Consider the following 15,892-nt stretch of genomic DNA (forward strand, 5'->3'; position numbering starts at 1 on the left):
ATAAAAAAAGATGAAAGAAAAAAAAATATTTGAAATAGGATATTTATAGTTTGTATAAAAAAAAGAAAAATAAAAAGAAAGGAAGATTAAAATATTAAGAAAAATATAGAAAGGATTGAGAACGGCCAATGTATTTCAGAAAAACACGACTTCACTCACATGAAATAGATGTGTGAACACACGAGATACTATTGGGTCTCACGTCTCTATTAGAGAGTTGGTACACAAGTTTGGTATCTAAAGTTGGTCTCCCTAGCATTTTCCAATTAGATAAAGAGTTCGTGACCTGCAAGCCAGCGATTGTAGGCTCCGTGTCCTCTAAAGCTATGAACACGTGTCGTGAGGAAGTATTTCGGCTACACGCGTGTACTTTTATCAATTACTTGGAAAAAGTAAAAGTATTAAAGAATGGGGAAAAGTTGTTCAGCTCAGGGCCCATGACCCAAGGTTGACTCACTCTTGTGGTGGGTTGCCGTTAATATTTTAACGGGTTTTGGAAAAGCCGCCTTCCCACGTTTCGCGTGCGACTTTGGTTGGGTTACTTTACTTGGGTATATATGGGACTTGAATATTGCAGTGGGCTTTGGGTTCTCCAGCTGAAAATGAAAATATATTGGGCTAAACCCAAGATATTTTTAATCGCACTCTAAATTTAGAGGCCCATCTGAATTTGTAGGTTTGGATCACCCTCCTTCAAATCCATAATCCAAATGAGCTTTGCCCTTTGATGGGGTGCAACTTGTAAGCTTTTTTACAATGCCAAATTAAAGACCCTCAAAATTAAGAATGAGACCAACTAAGAGTTGTAGTTGATTTGATTCCAATTTCCTGATTTATGGGTAATTTCCTGATTCATGACTTCCTCATTCGTAGTAAATAAGCATGCTTTAAAGTCGATGTTTTATCACGTAGCAAACACGCATAGAAATTAAAATATGCCTTTAAAGAGATCCTCTCAATGAGAGAGGGTGTATGAAATCTCCAAGTAATTAATTTGGAATAAACTGAACAATAAATCTAGAATGTAATAGTAACACGAACCATTTAGACAGCTAAGCACTCCACCATTGCCTACCTTTTCTGAGTATGCAAACTCAGCCCAATGGTTCCGGAGGAGTTGAGTACTCCTCTGTATCTGTATCTCACAATATTTGGAAATTTGAGTAGAATTTTATTGTCTACTTAAATGAAAAGCTGTTCTCACAGTAATAAGTGTTACAGCTGGAGTATATCAATTCCCTTTTGAACTCGAAACATACACAGCTAGCGAATTGCAATCTCATAAAATAATTTAGACACAAATTTAGACACGTAGCGTACAATCAAATCATTTCTGGTGGAAGAATTACAACTTTCAGGTGGGGGATTGAATGAATACTGCCAGCGCACCCAGCGCATGGACTTTGGGGTCGAACTGGTCAATTACCATTCACCAACCCACTGACGTGGCCAAACAGCGCAGTCCCGTCAGAGATATGCTACTAGTCTAGTAGTGTAGCGAGTTCATACTGGCAGTGTAACAGTCGTACAGCACAGCACAATCATAAGACCCAGCCCAGGTGACCCCACCCAACCTACCATTTTAATTCATCTTAACAAATTTTATTGCACTTTTTGTAGAAGAAGTCAGAAAATTTTAATAATATTAAAAAACAATATTAATAATTAATTAAGTTGATACATACAGTAGCAGTAGCAGTAGCACTAGCAGGAGCAATCAAATAAACAAATTAAGTATTCGAGGCGATGAATATCACAGCATATTCAACAGTACCCTAGTGCATTAGTGGACATTTCATCACCCACGATCTGATGAAAACAGAGTTGCTTCTCTCTAATATCCTTTTTTCGCCTTTTCTTGTATCTTAATTAATTAGCAGGGATTTTCAGAACAAGTGACAGAGGACTGAGGAAGATCCTGATGAAGTTGGAGTTTGGCCCTACAAACTGGACAAAAGGAGTGCTTAGAAAGCCAGGTGTCGGCGCATAGCAGATGGAAAGCGTGATTGCAACCGGGAACCAGCCGAGCCACTTGCTCTCCCTCTATCTCTTCAAGACACACCGCGCACTCCGTCCTCTCCGTCGTCAGCTCTTTCCCTGTGATTTTAGGCAACTTGTCCAGTTCAGAGGCTGACAACCCCTTTTGCGAAACCTGCTTCACCGGCAACCGAACCTCGGGCTGCTCCTGGTTATTCGTAGCATACCATAACAGGCAGATGTACACTACGAAAACAGCGCTGATGGCCACGCTTGGTAGAAGCAGAGCCATAAACACCGAAACAAGCATTTCTTTTCTTTCTCAATGGATCAATTTATTTACGCCAGTATAGGGTGGCTGGCTTGGCTAGTGGTGGTTGTGGAGAAGCTCAAGTGATGGGTACTGCACTCAACTGGTGGTAGTGTTAACTGCAAAACATATAGCCGAAAATAGGGTTTTGTAACCTTCTAGAAAACAAAACAAAACAGAAACAGAAAAATAAGTGAAAGCTGGGGAATTAAATATGATTCTTTAGGGAGATGGATCTGAGGTGGGAAAGTGAGGTGTTGCCGGGGTGGTTTACAGTAACCAAAGGTGACGTGTGTATCGGTTTTTTTGGGTGCGTAACGGCTCCATTTGGAAGGAGATCGATATCACGGATACCTCATTTCTCTTTCACTCATTTTCCTTGGCTGGCTCCCTCTTCACGCGTTTCGTATTTCGCAAGTTTTGGAAACTTTTCAAGTCGGCGTGGGCCCTGATTATGTGCGCTGGGCTCTGCAACACACTTATCCCTGGTTTCGGCTTTCATTATCCACATACACTGCGGGCTACCCGATAGGCCCAAACTTAAAACTAATTGGATTTGATTTGAACGTTACCAACCCAATAGATTTTTCCGCATGGTTGCATTGGAAATCTTACCATCTAATTTATCCATAAACCAGGGAAGGTACAACGTCTTTCTACTGTTTCATTTTGTCAAAATTCAAGGAAGATACAATTTCAGCGGGCATGAAATAATCAAATCTCTTTCCCAGTAGTCAAAGTAAAATAATAAAATAAGGGGAAGAAGTCGTTGCGGTAGCCTGTATGTATATATCTATCCACCGAGTCTTGGTCTAGCAGCTCAGGTGATTTACCTTCCTTGCACAATCCGCTCGACGAAAAAAATGCAGGAAGGAAAGCACAGAATCCTTATGTTATTACAAACAGCTTGGGTGTTGTTGGTGGTCTTTGTTTTGAAGGGATGTGCACAAAACTTACCCCCTGCAAAATACGATGGGTTCGTGTACGACCATCACCTAGTTGACTCGGATTCGATCCTGATTGAAGCGTTCTTCGACCCGGTGTGCCCAGACAGTAGGGACGCCTGGCCACCCCTCAAAAAAGCCCTCCAGCACTACTCTCCTCGCGTTTCGGTGGTGGTTCACCTGTTACCGTTACCGTAAGTAGACAGATTTCTTCATCTCTCTCTCTTTGCTTTTCGGCTCCCCTTTTGTTTTTCAGAAAACGCCTGGGAAAAGATGATAAGAAACAGAACGAAACGATCAATCAAACAAGCATAGCTTTTGAGAAACCGACTGCATGGCTTAATTTATTATATAAAACGCCAGATTTATGTTTTAACTGGTAGTTATGATTCTCTTTAATTGCCAATGGCCAATCATTTCTGGGCTTGAATTGAATTCAGATATTATAAAGAAAACTTAAAAGTGAATAAGAAACTTTTAGACTGACCAATTGAATTCACCAGGGTTAATTTCCAAAATTATTAATTGAGACCTTGGTAAATTTTTCATGATCCTGATTTATCTGCCCATTTGTCTGTCAACTGTTGAAATGTATAGTTTTTTTCACCTTGCTAAACTTGCTCAGTACTTACAAAATACTCTCGTTTCTGAAACTGCAGTTACCATGACAATGCTTTTGTTAGTTCTCGTGTACTACACATCGTAAATCAGCTGAACACTTCTGCTACATTCCCATTGTTGGAGTGGTTCTTCAAGAATCAGGTTAACACACACTGGTTTGTTTATAGCATTTTCAAATTCTTTTTGGGTGCTAATTCTGTACTTCATTTTTCATTTGCTGCGCTGATTAGGCATTGACTTGCACCTCCTGTAGTTCTCCTGATTCTGTACTTGGGTCTTGTATATAAATAGTCACATGTGGTGGCTAGCTACTATTGGTCTATCTGAACTAGAGATTAAATTTTGCAGACTGGCTCTCATTCGTTAATTCGCTTTACCATCAGTCCATCACTCAGCTGTTTTCTTCTTTATTTCTTTATTTTTTTATTTTTTTATAAAGGGAATTAAAGAATGATAATTTACTTGGCTGGATTTCATTCTCTTATTTCTCCTATGAAGTCTGTTACTTTCATTCATTTGTGTAGAAAAAAGCTTGGTTGCTTGATAGTTTATTAGCCAATGTATTGATGTGTTGTTAACTTGTTCCACAAAATTCAACAGGAGAAGTATTATAATGTTCAAACTCGCAACCTTTCCAGAGTTGCAGTTGCAAATGACATTGTCAACTCTGTCACAGAAGTAGTTGGGAACTCCTATCATAGTGACCTTGAATCCGGCCTCAATGACCGGAAAACGGATCTCAAAACAAGGGTTTCCTTCAAGGTAATGTAGTATATGTTCATTTCTTTTTTACATATGTTTCAATTGGTGTGATAATTAGGCACATTTTTCAGGATATATTAACTACCAGTGTTTATCAGTATCTTTGATTCATTTTTATTGTGTTTTGGAATCAATCATCAAGTTTGCGCAATCTGTTTTTTTTATGTTGAATGTCTTTTGACATGCAGTATAGCGCTTCAAGAGGGGTGTATGCAACGCCTACTTTCTTTCTTAATGGATTTGTATTGCCTGATGCTGGCTCCCCTACAGATTTTAATGGATGGAAAAAAATCATTGACCCATTAATTGGTAATGAGGCGCCAAAGAACCAGGAAAATCTGCACTTCTTCTTGTGAAGGATGAGCCAATAATTGCTTCAGGTGCTTTGGTTGGTTGAAGAATAAACTCAACAGTGCTGGTTTCAATAAATGTATAAATGTAAGTCATGGAAATAAATGATCTATGACATTGTTGGAGGGAAGGTGTGTTCATGTGTTTTAAGTTTTCCAATTAGCAATTGTAAAATAACAGGGAAAAAGGCAGTTTTATCCTTGATTATTTATGGGATGTTTACTAATCGTAATGGGACCTAAAATAAAGAGCTGAACTCCGATTACAGATTACTCTTTTGTTTACTTCACATAAAGGAATGAAAGAGCAAGCGGTACCCACATAAAATCAGGAATTCAACTATTGATTTTTGAGGAATTGGACTCTTGGATCAAGAATTTATCTTTTTAACCCATTATATTCTCACATAAAATTTAAAATTATAAATTTACCATCCACTTTAAACCAATAATTTATTTATAACAAGTACATTTTAGTAATCAAACTAGTTTCAATTCCAATTCATGAGAATTTAGTAAACAACTTATAAGGAATCAATACCATTCTTATCCTGATTCCACATAGTTTAGTAAACAACTTTAATGGAAATCCATATTCCAACTCCTCCTCAATTTAATTCATCCGAACCCGATTATGAGTTAGTAAAAATGCCATTCAAGTAAAGGTTATTGCAGTTAAAGGTATGCACCAACACAATTTTTGATCTACAAACAACGTTTCATATAAGCAAATACTTAACGTCATATGTCATCCACAGCTTGTTCATTTCCTTCCACCTTAGTTTTGATTGACTTCTAACCTCACAGAAAAACTATCTAGGAGCATAAGGAGGGACTTGAACCCTCAATTTCAACCTGAACATGCCAATTGATCTAACCCACATTTGCGTAGGCTTACTAAATTATGATTTTAATGCATTTTAATAAAAGTTTTTAATTTTTTTTTATTATTAGTATAAAAGTTTAGTTCTTTAAATTTTTGCAAGTGAATTGAATTTTTTTAAAGTGCTGCTAAACGAACCCTAAAATTAATTAGGTACACCATATTATCAAAGTATTTATTGAATTACTAATTTACCCTAATATAAAATGACTAAAAATGATATATTGAATTGTGAAACATGACACACATATTTTTAGGGTGTATTTAGATCATGAGGTGTACTCAGTTAATTTTATGATTCGTTTAGCAGCACTCTTTAAAAATCATCTAAAACATGACACCACATATTTTTCCCCTCTTCTTCTCCATCTTAGCATTTGGACATCCGAACTCTTTTATCTCTCAAAACCAAGCCCAGCAGAACCTCTTCTCCTTTCAATCACTCTTGTTCTCTAAACTTTTTTTTTTTTCCTTTTTCATTTTTCTCATCTTTCAATTCAGAAAATTCTCTAAAATATTTGAAGCTCCTTGTAAAACTTGTTTTCTCCATTTTCCCTCCTCAAAAGTAGCCACACGAATCATATTGGGGCTTATATAAGCAAGCAAGGCAATCAGTGGGGTTTCTTTTGTTTTTGTTTTTTGTGTGTGTGTGTGTGGTCATGAATCAAAGATTTCATTGAAAAAAAGACAAAGACTGCAGATAGGCTAACCTTGTCAGTCCCTCGCTGAGAAGGCAATCACAATTGTTTTTCGGTTTTAGATGTTGGATTCATTAAAAATAAAAATAAAAATCAGACGGCATGAAATACTATGTTTCTTGGGAAAAAAATTTAAAACCCCGAAACTGCAAAATTGAGTACTTTAATAAGAGTGATTCCCTTACTTAGTATTGCTTATTGTTTGATTTAGCATCAAGAGGAATGAAATCAAAGAATTATGTTGAACGTTTTTGTATCATTAGTTAGATTTAGGATATATCAAAAAGAATAATATTGTCCAGATTTTACAGTTAAATTTTTTAAGAATCAAAGTATGGAGAAAAAGGGATCATAGGGAGATCAATGTTGTTGGGTTTTTTTTTTGGCAAGATAGAGTGTATTAAGGTGTATTGTGGGTAGTTTTGGTAGTTAAATATGGTGTACTTAGTTAATTTTATATTTTAATTTAAATATTACGTTGTACTTAGATCATATGATGTACTCAGTTAATTTCAAGGTTCGTTTAGCAATACTCTTCTTTTATTATTTAATGTAATAGACACAGTAAAACTAGTAACTTATGTACTGTTAATAATTAATTGTTTTAAATTATTGAAATGTATTAAAAGTTATTATTAATATTTTGGTAACATAAAGAAATACCAGCACCGTGTGGACCAGGCTCAACCCAACCCTGAGGATGGGCTGTATGAGGCCCAGGCCTATGTGAATATTAGTCCGTAGTTGGGCCGGCTCTAAAACAGGAAGGAAGGAAAGAAGGCAGTTTGGCGAAAGAGCGAGCGAGCCAAGGGAGTAGTAACTGTTTGGAGACATAGGCGGGGGATAAACAAGAGTAAACAAGGTGGTTAGGGTAGTTTTGGAGGATTGCGGGTTGCGGTGGTATATATATCAAGAGACAATCCCAGTGTGCGAATTAGGGCGTAAAAGAAAATACGAAGCCGTAGAAGAGGGCTCTTTTTTTGTGTGGAGCGCTACTTATCCTTTTTTGAACACCCACCCACGGTATGTATGTATCCTGAATCATTCAGATCCAACCATACCTCTATTCCCCTCCCTCTCTTTCCCTCGTCGTCTCTTCTCTCGATTTTTGCTTCACCGCCTACTTTTTGTTTCCTTTTTAATTATTTTCCTTCCGTTTTCTCGAGCTCTTTTCAATATTTGTTTTCTTCTTTTTCGTGTTGTGTTTTTCTCTTTGGAAATCGGTTCAGCAGTGAGTTTGCAGTTCGTTATTCTTCCTTTCGTTTTCGTTTTCCGTGGATTTTATATTGCATGATGTATGTATGCCTGCTTTTGACTAAAATAATTTTGCTGTTTTTAAAAACTGCAGCGCGGAAAAAGATGGATCGGTACCAGAGAGTGGAGAAGCCAAGAGTGGAGACGCCAATTGATGAGAACGAGATTAGGATTACCAGCCAGGGAAGGATGCGCAACTACATTACTTACGCCATGACCCTGCTTCAGGTTTGTCTCCCCTTAATATTGCCTTCTATTTTTCATTTTTTGCTTTGATTTTCACATTATATGCGAGCTTTGAGATGTATGAAATTGTTTTATCACACATCAAATTGGATTAAAAAAGAAAAGAATGGTGATTTGTTGGGGATTCTGGTGCAGCGAAATTAAACTCTGTGTTAATTTTCTACCTTGTGGGATATGCAACTAATTATTGTATTATATACTGTTTATGCAAGTTGAGAATGCTTACTAGCTTAGGTTATGTTAGACCTCTGTTATTTGATGTGATATCTTAGCTTTTTCCTTATCCTCCTATGCAACGCCTTGCAGGAAAAAGGATCGGACGAAATTGTATTCAAGGCTATGGGGAGAGCTATCAACAAGACTGTAACAATCGTGGAGTTAATTAAGGTTACATGTCTCATTTTGTATCACTATACTGGTTATCAGACGTTTCAATTTGTGGATTATACTGATGAGATATTAGTGTTACTTCTTTTCAGAGAAGAATTGTTGGTCTTCATCAGAACACTACAATTGGATCTACCGACATAACTGATATATATGAACCCCTTGAGGAAGGCCTCAACACGTAAGAGTATTTTAAAACTTGTTTTGAACAACACTGATTCATTTGCAGTATCTCATGAGGGGTAGTAGTTTTGGGCCTTGTCCCTTATGTGTGCTTTTATGCCTCATTTTGTCCCCTTTTTTTGCTACAGTTTGGAGTCAACAAGGCATGTGTCGATGATTGTGGTAACACTGTCCAAGAAGGAAATAAATACATCTTCTATCGGGTGAGTTTATACCAGTTACCTCTTTCTTGTTAGGAATAGAACCTAAGGTTGGACTGGAGCTGTGCTATCTTAAGTAAAATGTCTCCTGCTGACCATAGTTGGCTTTATGGAACCATATCACTTGAAATTGTGTAGGATCTCTTATAAGTCTACCCAATTTACAATGGTTCTTGGTATTGAGGACTGCTTGTTTCACACGTTAAGATCTGTTTCATGGTTTGAGTATGGATGATTAATTTTGTTTTGCCTATACTTTTAGCTGTTTACAAGGATTATAAAGTTGAAGTACTCTCTGAATTGTTGTTATATGTTGATGCGGTCTGAAATTACGTAGGCTTTTACATAAAAATTTATTTTGATATTTTATATTTTCTTATTGGTCATTGCCATTTTCTTAAGAGATATGTTAACATTTGGAAGTACTGCTACCATCAGGTACCAGTCACCTTTACCTGCTGAGCTCGTGAAGGCATCGACAGAGATTGATTATGAAGGAGGTAGTGCCAATATATGAGCCACGTTCATTTGTTTGCCTATTAATTATATTTTCTTCATGTTGTTATTTTACATTTGTAAAACCTTTCTGTTATTTTCAGGGGGCTCACCAAATGGTCGCGGCCGTGGACGTGGACGTGGCAGAGGAAGGGGAAGGTTTAGAGGTAGTCACTGATGTGATTTGTTAATGTTTTCTACTCTTCAGTTAACTTTTGCTAAATATTTTCTGGTATAGATTCTACGGGCTGTATAATGTTTCTTTGCCAACTTATGCCCTGTAGCCCTTAAAAGTGGTGTGGGATTGTTGCATTAGTTTCTATAGATGAGGGAGTAAATGTGGTTTGATGAGAACATTATGATGTTTTAAGGTGGTATGATAGGTGGACAGTATGATAGCCTGAATAGGAGTTGGTTTTGGCTATAAAACAGGGCTTTTTATGATAATTTGGTTTGATATGGTAATTAATATGTCCGTAATTGCAGGAAATGGCTTTGTGTCAGCTGAATTTGATGATGGAGGTTACGACCGCAGTCGCAGTAACTTCAGGGGTAGGGGCCGTGGGAGAGGACGTGGTTTCCGAGGCCGTGGAAGGGGAGGGTACAATGGGCCTCAGTTTGATGGACAACAAGATGGAGAGTACAATGAAGAAGCACCTGCTCAAGGTGGCCATGGTATGTCTGCATGAATTTTCCTTGTATCCAGGCATAAGAGAGTAGTACTGTGTGCATACACATGGATTCTTTTTCTTGATAGACTATATTGGCAGCTGTATTTAGCCAATTGGATATGTTTATGAATTCCTTCTGATTTCAATATGTGATGGGAATTGCTGTGCAGGACGTGGCCGTGGAAGGGGGGGATATCGTGGAAGGGGCCGTGGCTATAGGTCTAATGGGCCGATCCAGGCAACTGCTTGAGGTGCAATATGGGTGTCACTGAACATCATGCAAATGGCCATTGTTGTGGCTTGGCAATCTATGTTTACTATCTATCCTTTCTTTCCATGTTGTTTATTTATCACTCCGGTATGGCAAACTACTAATATTAACTGTAAGGCATGATCACTGTAGATTTAGTTTAGAGTCCTATGAGGTAATCCCCCCGTTTTGTCATGTAGTTTAGGTGAGATGTTTGAACAGTTGTAATTTTCCATGTGGATTCATCAGCGTATTCTTTTATTTTTGTTGGGAAATTCTATTGTGTCGAAGGTTTTTTTATTTTTTTATTATTTCTTTCCTTCCTTTTTGGCTTTGCGAGAACAATATAATGTTTATGGTGTGTGTATCGCCCACATTTTTAACAAACGACGGGCTACGCTATGGTGTTTGTGCCAGACTTTACAATTAATTTTAAGCACAGTACGGTTTCGACCAAATTTTTTAAAACACAGTACGGTTTAATTACTAGTCTTATTACGTTCTTTGTTTGAATCGTATTAGTACGGTTTATAATTAATCTTTAGCCCTAAATAAAGTACTAATTAGTAATTATGACTTAGTAAGGTATGACAATATACATTAATATAAGTGACCAAAAAATAGCTTAGCTGTCACTGGATCATTTCTCAACCAAGTCTTCTCACAAAGAAAGTCTTGTAATTTTGGGTGCTATATTTCATGTCTGGTATGCTTAGATGTGTGACTGTTACGTTGAAATGTATTTGGTTTTTTAGAGCTATTAGTGGATATACATGTTGTGCAATGTCGATGTATCCTATATCTTCATTAATCCTTTGAGGTTACTATGCATCCATCTTTGTATTAACCCTTTATGGATATTTGGTATTTGTGCCCAATAATTGAATACAATTGTCGCTAATTGAAAAGAGAAAAAAAAAACACTTTCAAAATTTCACTTTGCAAGTAAATACAATATAAATTTTTTTTTTTTTGATCGAATAAATACAATATAATTATAATGTTATTGGAAGGTCTTGCAATGGTTGGTTGAAGTGAAAATTTTGGGTTTCGCCATCAAAATCAATAGCACGAAATGGGATCTTGTAGCTTGGCCCAGGGTTCGCTGGGTGGTTCTGGGCTTCAACGTTTGCTGTTAAGACCATGTTCTGCTTTACGATGAGGCAACGTCCACCGAGAAGCCCGGATAGCGAGTATGCATTAAAAATAGGTGCAAGCTGCTCTGCTTTTTTCTTTTTCTTTTTTCGTTCTTTTATTTAGTGATATTTAATTTTGGTTCCTCTCAAGTGAAGACTGAAATATGACTTGAAGAGAAAGAAAACTTAATAGAAAGAGTGAGTGCGACAAAGAAAAGCAGCAGACGCAGAAGCAGCGAATTCTGGTTGGTAGATGTTAGTGAGGACAGAAGATGACTCAGGACGTGGAGATGAAAGATGAGGAAGCTCTTCCTCAAGCCCCTCTACCTTCCGATTCAGCATCCATTTTGCAGCGTGAGCACCAAACTCTTGAGTCTGAGTCTCAATCTCAGATTTTGTTCTAAATTTTAGGGTTTCGATTGCTCATTTATATACTCGTTTATTTATTTATTTACATTTCTATGTGAAATTGTGAATTTGCGTCTGGCTTTACACCAAAGATTTGAAGGAGGGGGCATCGTTTATTGAGGCCGCTTCCTACACCAAAGAGGTTCGCAGAATAGCTCGTGCTGTTCGCCTTACGATTCAGCTGAGGCGCAAGCTCACGGCCCCCTTGCTCTCTGCATTTCTCGATTACGCTCTTCTTCCTGGTTCCGAAGCTCACGCACGATTGTCTGCCTACCTTCCTAAGGTGTATAAATGAATAATCAAATAATATTGCCTTTTACTTTAATTTCAATCACTTATCTTGTTTGAATTTGTGCAAATTGTTTTGTTACACCGCATGCTCCTTCACATTCACATCTATTTGTGTAGGACGATAGGCATGGCATGGAAGTTGATAATGATGATGCCGCAACTTCTGCTGTTCAAGCTCCGGCAAAGCACATATTGCCTGAGCTTGAGATCTACTGTTACTTGCTTGTGATACTTTTTCTGATTGATCAGAAAAGATACGATGAGGTTGAGTCCATCACTCTGCTTTGCTTTGTTTGTTTTTTTTTTTTTTTTACACTTCTCCCTTCTCTGTATAGTTGTCCCAGTTTTGTAAATTTTCTTTTCTTTTTCCTCGGTCCTTTTTTTTTAGGCTAAAGCCTGTTCCTCGGCTAGTATTGCTCGACTTAAGAATTTCAATAGAAGAACCGTTGATGTTCTAGCATCCAGATTGTACTTCTATTACTCATATAGCTATGAGCTTACTGGAAGTCTTGCCGAAATTCGAGGGTAAGCTATTAATTAACCCAATATGTCTCTTTTTTATTGCAACCTTTTACTGCTATCTTTCCCTGTCTCCCCCTCTCTCTATATATGCGTTCATGTGCATTGTCTATGTATTTCTTAGGCAGATACTTGTTTACGTTTAAACATATGGCATGAGAGGACACCCGAGGAAATTGGTAGCTGAATCGTATCTGCTTTAATCTCTTTGCACTCTGTTTTTCAGCAATCTCCTTGCCTTGCATCGCGTTGCCACATTGCGTCATGATGAGTTGGGTCAGGTGAGTGTCCAAACTGTATTCTAGGTTGTTTTGTCTTTGGATGTGAAAGCTCAAAGCTGTATGATAATGTTATGCAGGAAACACTTCTCAACCTGTTACTTCGAAATTATCTCCATTACAACCTATACGACCAGGCGGAGAAGCTAAGGTCCAAGGCACCGCGATTTGAAGCACATTCAAACCAGCAGGTATGTCAATCTCTCGGCAAATGATATTACAGATGGTGTGTCAGGAGTAAGCCATTTCTTTTCCATTAGAGCTTTGTGTTCCTTTTGAACTCAGCTGTACGTATAAGCTTGCTGTTGTCCTCAAAATTTTGCCTCCACTTGTTGTGGTTCCTATGGCTTGTTTTGGTTATATTTTTTCAAGACTCAACAGTTAAGTCCTACATTGCTACAGTTTGCTGGTGCTATGTCCTCTATGGTGTGCATTAGTTGTTTGTTTTCTTTTTAATTTCACCAGTCTGTTACCCGAAGTGAGCACTGTTTTTACAGTGACTGGATTGTGAATTTCTGAGTCAGACTCAACTATCAGGTCCTGCATTTCACCAGCTTCCCAATGCTATGTGCCGTATTGTATGCTTTTATATTTCTAGAATGTTCAATACAGCCATCACCATTTGTATTGTGATTACTTTCATTCCTCTGATACCTGAAGTGGGCATTGTTTTTAGACTGACTAAATTGCAAATTTCTGAGTCCAAATGTTTTACATGCAGTTCTGTCGTTATCTCTTCTACCTTGGAAAGATTCGGACAATTCAATTGGAGTATACAGATGCAAAAGAGTCTCTCTTGCAGGCTGCTAGGAAAGCCCCTTTTGCAGCTCAAGGTTTCCGAATTCAATGTAACAAATGGGCTGTCTTGGTCCGTTTGCTTCTTGGTGAAATACCAGAGAGGATCATCTTTATGCAGAGAGGAATGGAAAAAGCTTTGAGGCCTTACTTTGAACTAACAAATGTGAGTCCATAATATCAGAGAATCGTCCCTCTGGACTTTTCAACATCTTGCCTAATTAATAACTGATTTATACTGATTTTCTCTTGTTTAAATTGGTGACATTTCAGGCTGTTCGGATTGGTGATTTAGCACTATTCAGAAATGTTGCAGAAAAGTTTGCTGCCACATTCAGCAAGGACCAAACCCACAATTTAATTGTTCGGTTGCGACATAATGTCATCAGGACTGGATTACGGAATATTAGCATCTCTTATTCCCGCATCTCGCTTGCTGATGTTGCTGAGAAGTTAAGATTGATTTCTACAAACCCTATTGCCGATGCTGAAAGCATCGTGGCCAAGGCTATCCGTGATGGCGCCATTGAGGCCTCATTGGATCATTCAAATGGGTGGATGGTATCAAAGGAGACCGGAGATATTTACTCTACTAATGAGCCTCAAGCTGCTTTCAACTCCAGGATTGCCTTTTGTCTTAACATGCACAATGAAGCAGTTCGGGCCTTACGGTTTCCTCCAAATCCACACAAGGAGAAAGAAAGCGCTGAGAGGAGAGAGCGGCAGCAACAAGAGCAAGAGCTTGCCAACCATATTACAGAGGATGACGACGATGATTTTTAATGCAAACTGTGCTTCTCTTTGAAATTTTCTTGTGTCTCCTTTTAATGCCTCTCCAGTCCAGTACTTAAATTTCCATCACGAGTTACTGCATACTTAAATGGTGGAATTCTTATTGCTGGTATGATAAGTACTCCATTATTTTGGTATATTTCCTGTTAAACTGGTGAAGAGACAGTGTACTTGTTTCGTTTGTGGATTATGTATATCGATAGTGATTTGTTGTTTTCATTAGAGTTCTCATCTCCCCTATATTCTCAAATGCTATCATTTACTACGTTAAATTTGAGGCTAAGCACCATTGGTTTTGTCAGATGTTAACATTTGTTCGTTGTGTATCATTTAGCCTTTGATGCGAACCACAAATCCCAAATCCCAAATTGCGAAATCTTAAACACCGAGAGATGCCACATTGCTCAGCGTCGGGTCTCTAGTGTGAACATAGAATATGTAGAGTTGATCAGTTCATAGCCTGAGTTGGGTTATCGTAATGTGCAAGAATTGACTTCAATCATTTAAGCACCAACTTGAACTCGTATCCATCTTTTACTCAAACTACCTTTGATTTGTTATCTATATAATGTCCTTTGTATTCCGTACAAACGCCTGAGATTGCGCAAAGAAACTTTATGGTTTCTTTCTTGTGGTGTTGGTGGACTTTCATATGATTGTCAATTCTCTCTTCCTATTTTTCTTGAAGCGGTGATCAATAGTGGCCAATTGGCTGTGTCCCTTAATAAATTATTTCAAGTCGATGGAGTCTCTGTCACAATGCTTGACGGTGCAACATCACATGGCAACTGCATGTAACGAAAATAGATGTACTGGAATATAATCAGAGACAACAAATTCATTTCCAAAAAAAGAAAGATAAATAGATGGTTATCACTATGGGCGATCAGGTTGATAGAATATATATGCTAAAAAATCTGAGAATGTGAGAGGCCCCTGGTGCTGGTGATTGATCTCGTCCCAAATTGTTTATATTAGAAATGAGAATGTATATCTAATGTCTAATAATGTGAAAAAGGTGTCATCATGTGCATAACACATGAAGAATAATGGCAATGTCTGTATCATATAAGGTCAAGGAAGTAGCATGTGAAGTTGTGAGATACGACCCTGAAATAAATATTCCCATCTTACAAAAAACATTAAATATGTCATTTTATCTTCAAATACCAACAACCTGCACCTTTGAAGTGAAATCCTCTATATATAAAAAAAGAGACAACAATTTGGATTTCTGGATTTTGATATATTCACGGCTCTTCTGCTGGGGAAGAGCATGTGGATGTGGGAGAGAACGTGGGAATAATTGACCGAGGAGGCTCTGAAGCATTCAGACTTTTGCAGAGATAATTCAATTTAAATGAATAATGCAGAAAAATGAATCATTTACGTTGAATCCGGCTGCAGAGGTCCCATGTGAGGTTGTTGCATATTACTCAGTC

The 15,892-nt window shown here is 37.8% G+C and overlaps 4 protein-coding genes across 5 annotated transcripts; 3 read left to right on the forward strand and 1 right to left on the reverse strand.

The window, feature by feature from the left end:
• Window positions 1,627-2,646, reverse strand: LOC18788327 (E3 ubiquitin-protein ligase ATL23). Its single transcript, XM_020554856.1, has one exon. The coding sequence runs from the start codon at window positions 2,285-2,287 to the stop codon at window positions 1,874-1,876; it is 414 nt and encodes a 137-aa protein (XP_020410445.1). The 5' UTR covers window positions 2,288-2,646; the 3' UTR covers window positions 1,627-1,873.
• Window positions 2,964-5,237, forward strand: LOC18792402. Its single transcript, XM_020554855.1, has 4 exons — window positions 2,964-3,425; window positions 3,891-3,993; window positions 4,453-4,614; window positions 4,803-5,237. Exons 1-4 carry the CDS (start codon window positions 3,151-3,153, stop codon window positions 4,968-4,970), a joined length of 708 nt encoding a protein of 235 aa, XP_020410444.1. The 5' UTR covers window positions 2,964-3,150; the 3' UTR covers window positions 4,971-5,237.
• Window positions 7,376-10,531, forward strand: LOC18789816 (ribonuclease P protein subunit p25-like protein). 2 transcript variants are annotated; one of them, XM_020565363.1, is made up of 9 exons: window positions 7,376-7,568; window positions 7,894-8,027; window positions 8,352-8,432; window positions 8,525-8,613; window positions 8,744-8,818; window positions 9,254-9,315; window positions 9,415-9,477; window positions 9,797-9,985; window positions 10,152-10,531. In XM_020565363.1, exons 2-9 carry the CDS (start codon window positions 7,905-7,907, stop codon window positions 10,229-10,231), a joined length of 762 nt encoding a protein of 253 aa, XP_020420952.1. In that variant the 5' UTR covers window positions 7,376-7,568; window positions 7,894-7,904; the 3' UTR covers window positions 10,232-10,531. The 2 variants fall into 2 exon arrangements, with proteins under 2 accessions (XP_020420952.1, XP_020420956.1); XM_020565367.1 differs by having other exon boundaries at window positions 7,430-7,572.
• LOC18789642 (probable 26S proteasome non-ATPase regulatory subunit 3) lies at window positions 11,472-14,746 on the forward strand. The gene is made up of 8 exons (XM_007222285.2): window positions 11,472-11,721; window positions 11,868-12,058; window positions 12,184-12,330; window positions 12,455-12,591; window positions 12,812-12,866; window positions 12,944-13,054; window positions 13,585-13,824; window positions 13,932-14,746. The coding sequence occupies exons 1-8, from the start codon at window positions 11,640-11,642 to the stop codon at window positions 14,439-14,441; spliced, it is 1,473 nt and encodes a 490-aa protein (XP_007222347.1). The 5' UTR covers window positions 11,472-11,639; the 3' UTR covers window positions 14,442-14,746.

Source organism: Prunus persica, chromosome G1, assembly GCF_000346465.2.
Source record: "Prunus persica cultivar Lovell chromosome G1, Prunus_persica_NCBIv2, whole genome shotgun sequence".
Classification (NCBI taxonomy): domain Eukaryota; kingdom Viridiplantae; phylum Streptophyta; class Magnoliopsida; order Rosales; family Rosaceae; genus Prunus; species Prunus persica.

Bases quoted from the DNA above. Each gene is read 5' to 3' on its own strand.
- LOC18788327 (XM_020554856.1), bottom strand. From the start codon at position 2,287: ATGCTTGTTTCGGTGTTTATGGCTCTGCTTCTACCAAGCGTGGCCATC.
- LOC18792402 (XM_020554855.1), top strand. From the start codon at position 3,151: ATGCAGGAAGGAAAGCACAGAATCCTTATGTTATTACAAACAGCTTGG. The intron at 3,426-3,890 runs GTAAGTAGACAG...CTGAAACTGCAG, and splicing joins GTTCACCTGTTACCGTTACC to TTACCATGACAATGCTTTTG. The intron at 4,615-4,802 runs GTAATGTAGTAT...TTTGACATGCAG, and splicing joins AAACAAGGGTTTCCTTCAAG to TATAGCGCTTCAAGAGGGGT.
- LOC18789816 (XM_020565363.1), top strand. From the start codon at position 7,905: ATGGATCGGTACCAGAGAGTGGAGAAGCCAAGAGTGGAGACGCCAATT. The intron at 9,478-9,796 runs GTAGTCACTGAT...CCGTAATTGCAG, and splicing joins AGGAAGGGGAAGGTTTAGAG to GAAATGGCTTTGTGTCAGCT. The intron at 9,986-10,151 runs GTATGTCTGCAT...ATTGCTGTGCAG, and splicing joins ACCTGCTCAAGGTGGCCATG to GACGTGGCCGTGGAAGGGGG.
- LOC18789642 (XM_007222285.2), top strand. From the start codon at position 11,640: ATGACTCAGGACGTGGAGATGAAAGATGAGGAAGCTCTTCCTCAAGCC. The intron at 12,331-12,454 runs GTTGAGTCCATC...CTTTTTTTTTAG, and splicing joins ATCAGAAAAGATACGATGAG to GCTAAAGCCTGTTCCTCGGC. The intron at 13,055-13,584 runs GTATGTCAATCT...TTTTACATGCAG, and splicing joins AAGCACATTCAAACCAGCAG to TTCTGTCGTTATCTCTTCTA.